Source organism: Hakea prostrata, chromosome 1, assembly GCF_041222555.1.
Source record: "Hakea prostrata isolate BN-2017 chromosome 1, UWA_Hpros_2, whole genome shotgun sequence".
In the NCBI taxonomy this organism is placed as follows: Eukaryota; Viridiplantae; Streptophyta; class Magnoliopsida; order Proteales; family Proteaceae; genus Hakea; species Hakea prostrata.
The window spans coordinates 12,778,392-12,784,391 of NC_142600.1; the positions used below are offsets into that span (position 1 = coordinate 12,778,392).

The 6,000-nt window shown below is 35.3% G+C and overlaps 1 protein-coding gene across 4 annotated transcripts; it reads right to left on the reverse strand.

The window, feature by feature from the left end:
- Window positions 1–2,760: 2,760 nt before the first annotated feature.
- Window positions 2,761–5,798, reverse strand: LOC149027580 (beta-fructofuranosidase, insoluble isoenzyme 1-like). Of its 4 annotated transcripts, XM_089147065.1 has the most exons (8): window positions 5,757–5,798; window positions 5,175–5,298; window positions 4,919–4,927; window positions 3,949–4,805; window positions 3,569–3,727; window positions 3,247–3,485; window positions 3,044–3,134; window positions 2,761–2,940 (listed from the first exon to the last, which is right to left on the reverse strand). In XM_089147065.1, exons 4-8 carry the CDS (start codon window positions 4,798–4,800, stop codon window positions 2,761–2,763), a joined length of 1,521 nt encoding a protein of 506 aa, XP_089003191.1. In that variant the 5' UTR covers window positions 4,801–4,805; window positions 4,919–4,927; window positions 5,175–5,298; window positions 5,757–5,798. The 4 variants fall into 4 exon arrangements, with proteins under 4 accessions (XP_089003191.1, XP_089003185.1, XP_089003198.1 ...); XM_089147059.1 differs by lacking the exon at window positions 5,757–5,798 and having other exon boundaries at window positions 5,175–5,364; XM_089147072.1 differs by lacking the exons at window positions 4,919–4,927; window positions 5,757–5,798 and having other exon boundaries at window positions 5,175–5,283.
- Window positions 5,799–6,000: the final 202 nt, after the last annotated feature.

Genomic DNA, 6,000 nt, shown 5'->3' on the forward strand with positions numbered 1-6,000 from the left:
TTACACGTGAAAAAGAGTCAAATAGTTATCATAGAACAATTTAAATACATAAAAACGGAAAAATCGCATGGCCATCTCAATCGCCTACAAGGACATATGCTTGTTGTCTGATTCTAGTGGTTATAAGTCACAATTATTAGGTAAAAGTAAAACCATATATTCATCATCGACTTAAAAGATGTTTCACGTGAAATGAACTCTAGTAAATTCTTCTTCTTCTTGTTCTGTTTCTTTTGTAATAGAAAAACTCTAGTAAGTTCAATAAAGAAAATGAAGTACATACAATGCATCACATCATCAATAAAAACAACTATAAATATCACATCAAGACAATTAACGCATTAAATACAGTTAGTAATGTGTCGCATATCATGTCATACGTACATCCAATTCAATGCAAATTGGAGACGACATTATACATCGCGAGGCAAAACAGTTTTAACAGCTACTGTTAAATTAAGATTGAATAGTCATGGTGAAGGGGTTCCTTGTGTTGCAAAAAAACGGACAACACAAAAGGGGAGCCAACCACCATCCATCTATATTTTGTACAAAGAGACAAGAGAGTAATAACCCCTCTTCGCTTAGACTCATGCTCATGTGGTCATTCAAAGTTCAGACCCATGAAGCCACCACCTTTCATCAACCTTCTCATATATGGCTGAGACTGAGTAATGGCTACCCACAAAAACTACCTCTTACCCAGCCCACTTCAATTTGCCTGTCCCAGTTTAGCCCTATAATTAAGTTGATGTGAACTTAACAGGTTCCTAATGAGAGTGTTCCTCCCACATTCATATCCACACCAACCCTCCCAATCCTCACTATATTTAGAGAAAAGAAACAAGAAAAATCATAAAAACATACAAAGATGTTTCAAGTGAAATGAACTCTAGTAAATTCTTCTGCTTCTTTGGTAATAGAATAGCGTACCATGTAGGCATTGTAACATTAAATATGGTTAGTACTGTGTCGCATATCATATCATGTCATACATCTAACATCCAATCCAATCCAATCCAATGCACATCTAGCAGCATATATATATATATCACATTATATTAGCAGAGGGTTGGCTTGACTACATGACAAAGGGATCAACTCTTAGAACACCCATTACTTAATTTGTAATACATTTGAAGCAGGGCCATTAATAAAATATCTCCAAATAAACATGAGATGAATGCCTTAGCTATGGCCCACCTTGCTCTATACATACTCCTATTAGATTTTTTGTATGAAAAAAATAAGTTATCATATATTCAATATATAATTTTTGCATGTAACATGCTCCTAGACCCTATTACATCTTACAACAGAAGCCCAGAACCCTTTATAGCTTTAGATCTTCCAAGGTCGATCTTTTACCAGAAAACCTTTTTTTAACACAATTTGTGCATAGACAGAACGAAATTGTGTTGTGTTGTGTTGGCAAATAGATCAAATTTGTCAAAAATTAAATTGGTCAACAAATCACTATATTAGGAGTGGTAAATATAATTTTTCTTATTCTCTTACCGTTTTTAATTTGAATTATTTTCATATGATCTTCTCTTTTTATTTAAAATATTCATATATTCAAGATAGAATTTCTGCATGTACTAGCTGCAACCCTAGAGCTTATTTCATCTTTTCACAGAAGCTAAGAACCCGTTAGTTTTAGATCTTATCCAAGGTGTTACACTAGCAAACCTTAATTTTGAAAGTCACTACCCTGCTGCTATGCATGGCTTGCTTCTTTTTTTCTTTTTCCTTTTTTCTTCTCCTCTCTTCTCTCTTTTTGAACTGACCGATAACACAACCTGTCCATATACAGAATGCAGTTTTTGGGTTGGCAAGTGACTAATTTTTATCAACATTAAATTGATCAACACATCACTACTAAAATTCATCATCACTTTGATTTCTTTGATTTCCATAATGTCTTAACCTCACAAGATTTCTAGAGTTTGGATTATGTTGGCCTTCCTACACTTCATGGACTTGCTAAAGGAAGATGAGAACCGTTCTCACTAAAAGATTCCATGAATAGCTTTTAAATTTGATGTGTTAAGAAGCCGAAAATGAATGGACTTTATTCAAATTGCCTTTTGGTTCTTCCATTTATATTGTAAAAGTGAGAATGGATAACTTCTTGAAGTTGCAGACATTATACTTCTTCCCAATCGCAAGGCAAAGCACTTTTAGCAGCTACTGTTAAAGATTGAATAGTCGTGATGAAGGGATCCTTCTGTTGTCAAACAAGCGTGACAAAACACAAGGGTGAGGAGCTCATTAATCGCATTTCATCCATCGTACGTACCTATTTTGATACAAAGAGAAGATTAATAGATTAATTAATCACTTTCATTTGCTTAACGATTATTTACAATACTCATGTTCATGTTGTCCTTCAAAGTTCAGACCCATGCAGCCACCACCTTTCATTAACCTTCTCATATATGGCTGAGATGAGATTGAATAATGGCTACCCTTCCACCGAAGGAAAAAGGAAAAAAAAATTAAAAATAAAACACTGATGGCTACCCTTCTACCAAAACAAAAAAAAATGACTTAACTTTTACCAGCCCACTTCAATTTGCCTGTCCCAGTTTAGCCCTATAATTAAGTTGACCTGAACAAACAGGTTCCCTAATGAGTGCTCTTCTCCCATTCATACCCACATACACCAACCCTCCCATTTCCTACTACCTTCAGAGAAAACAAATAGGTAGATCACAAAACAAACAAAACTTGCACTAACTGATCAAAACTCTTATTTTAGTTCATGACAGGTTTGTTCATGTTCCATGCGTTCAACCTCAAGATCTCCACAGCTTGACTTCCATTGTTGAAAGCAAACAAGTGTGCATTTTCACCCATTGCCAAAGTGGGATAAACTCGAGAAGTGATGCAAGTCTTTCCTCCAGCACCAAAACTTTCCACAACAGAATGATCAATCTGAATAGACAAAACAAAATCATAATTTACAATTATAGAAACAACCAACAAAAAATTGATATTTCTAAAATAATGCATGTAGCATCATAATGTAAAATCATACCAAACTTCTGAGAGATATCAATCCATTAGACAAATCTACATCCACAAAACCTCCAAATGATGGTTTATAAACTTCTGGCCTTAGCGAAGACCTATTTTTCCATAGAACAGGAAACACAATGCAAAAGAAATCAACAAAAAATTTAGCTATAGTACTTTTTTAAAAATTTAGAAAATTTGAATCCTATTTGCATAGAAATATACCTGCTTTGATCGGAGCACATGAGAACCACATGCTTGTTTTTAGCTTTGAAAACCCTGAAGAAAACTGGTGTGTATTCTTCTAGATTTTCAGAAGCCAATGTTAAAAGACCAAATGGTCCAACCCCACCTTCAACAGCAGCTCCCTTTTGGCCACAAAGCTCTTGTGGATCCACCCAAGCAGAATCGAAAGGTTCAGCCTTGTCTAGATGAGGTATGTAGAAGGTAACCTCAACATCAGCCTATTAAGAAAAAAGTGATAATACCATAAGAGTTAAACTGGTGTTAATTTAAAATAGAGGAAAAACTCAAGAAAGAAACAGACCTGTGCAGCTGTGATTCGTGGAACTTTAGGACGGTCTCCCTTCGTGAGATATAGACCATTCAATTGAACATTTGATCCTCTTAGGGTTGTGATTTCCTCGACAGGCCATTGTAGCAATTGTTTGCCGGATTCATCAAGCCACACTTTCCTTGGAATTGTCTGTAGAAATAATATTTTCAAAATCCGAATAATTACAAGAGTAATAAAGTGTTCTTAAAAAAATTAGAATATATCTAAGTTGGCTTAGTTTGCATTCTCGGAATAGATTTAGATACAAAATTCATTCAATACGAGTAAATAGAGCTGAATTGGATATTAAATCTATACTAGGCAAGGAGTTTACTCTAAAAATGAATAGCAAAATAGATAAAAGTCAGTACCTGAATACCAGCCCATCCTTTGGATATGTCATTCTGCTTGGTATCGGATTCATTTGCCCAACCCCATAAAATTCTTCTGTTTTTGCCAGAATCATAGAAAGTCTTTGATGCATAGAAATTTCCATAATCATATCTCAATCCCATTGCATTATCTGCAGATGTGATGTCGGGCACATAGCGATTTTGCTCCTCAAAGTATCTACCCACCGTATAGTACTCAAACCTTGTATTATCAAGGCTAACCTTCAATACATGCTTCACCAAAAGATTATTCATGGAGGTCTCCAATCCAAATTCTCCTTGCAAAGCTACTGGATAGAAATCTGGACACTCCCACATACCAGTGTCAGCTGATGAATGCAAAGGGTGCTGCACCTTCCGCCAAAACTTGAAGTCCTTACTAATGTATAGCATAGCCATTCCCCTGTGTTTTCTCCTGCTGCCAACCAATAGCCTCCAATGTCCATCTTTGCCTAACCATGCCGTGGTCGGGTCACGAAACTCGCTCACATTAATGCCATTGATTGGTACAATCAATGGGTTGTAATCAGGCTTTACCCACTCCCTAAGATATGGATCAGAGAGGTCCTTTGGTACTGCAACGTTCTGGACTTGCCTTTTTTGGACGTCAATTCCAGTATAGAGGATAGCAGGCTTGTTTCCTGGGAGGATTGTGGTTGATCCAGACCAGCATCCATTTATATCAAATGGCTTGCTAGGGTAGATGGCTGGGTCAAGTGGTGTCCAGTTGATCAAATCAGTTGAAACGGAATGAGCCCATACAATGTTTCCCCATATAGACCCATTCGGATTATATTGGTAGAACAGATGGAAGATGCCATTGTAATGCATAGGTCCTGTGTTACAGAAAGGAGGAGATATGAGAACGTATCAAGACCCAAAACTAACAACCTCAAATTATTAAAAATAAAAATTGCACCAAGATTACTTAAATTATACAAAGCCTTACCATTTGGGTCTGACAATTTTGTGTTTCCAGTAAAGAATAGGAGCCAAAGCAGTTCAGCAGACACAAAACAAAGAATAGACGTTAGAAATTACACTGGAAACTCATAACAATCATAACAAATAAAAAGTAAAAAAAAAATTAATAGGCAGATAAGCAATGGCTCGATTCATGTTGAGCACACAAACTAACGGAATGTCCAAGAGAAAAGGTTAATATAGAGAAATTATTTTCGTCATAAAAAGTAAAAATATGATACCGTTAATCCAGTTCTTGGGAGGTTGAAAGTGATAGCCTGTTCTCTGCTCTGGGTTAACGTTTAAGGCCTGGAGGGACTGGAACTCAGGGAATACTTGGTGTGATGCTTCAACACCAACGTTACCCTGGTCTATTATTCCCAGTAACAACAACGAGAATACCATAGCCCAAGCATGTTTCAGAATTGCCATTCTTTGATGATCTACAAACAAAGAAGAAATATACATGAATGAGAGAAGGTGACTAAAACAAACAAATCTTTACAACATTATCAGGTAATATTATAACCCAGAAAAGAGTTATGGATAGAGGATAGTGACCGTGTGTAGTAACTAAGAGAGAGAATCCTGATGGATGAGAGATGGGAAAATCTTGTACTAGCACACTCACTTATATAAGGGTGGGAATAACTATAAGAACGTATTAAGAGAACTAACTCGGAAGACTAGGTTGCTGAGCTCGATTTAGTTGTTAGATTTTGGGTTTCAGATATGGGAATTTCAAATTAAATTCTCTGACTCATTCTTCTTTAATTTTTATTTTTATTTTTGGATTCTAATTCAGACTGCATAAATAAATAAACTGTGACAGTGTTTATCAATATTATAAATAGTAGTATATTTTGAAGAAAAAACTTATCACTGTCTTCAAAGATTTTGTGTGTGTGTGTTTTTTTTTTTTTTTTTTTTTTTTTTTTTTTTTTTTTTATCAGAAGAAAAAATCAATATAAATAAGTGAAGCGTATTTGAAATTATCTAGCTTATATCTATTGACTAAAACAATCTATGACTATATACAACCGTTTGAACGAATCGTTTAAAACAATA

Bases quoted from the DNA above. Each gene is read 5' to 3' on its own strand.
- LOC149027580 (XM_089147059.1), bottom strand. From the start codon at position 5,364: ATGGCAATTCTGAAACATGCTTGGGCTATGGTATTCTCGTTGTTGTTA. The intron at 3,486-3,568 runs GTCTGTTTCTTT...TTTTCTTAATAG, and splicing joins CACGAATCACAGCTGCACAG to GCTGATGTTGAGGTTACCTT. The intron at 2,941-3,043 runs GTATGATTTTAC...TTGTCTATTCAG, and splicing joins TGATATCTCTCAGAAGTTTG to ATTGATCATTCTGTTGTGGA.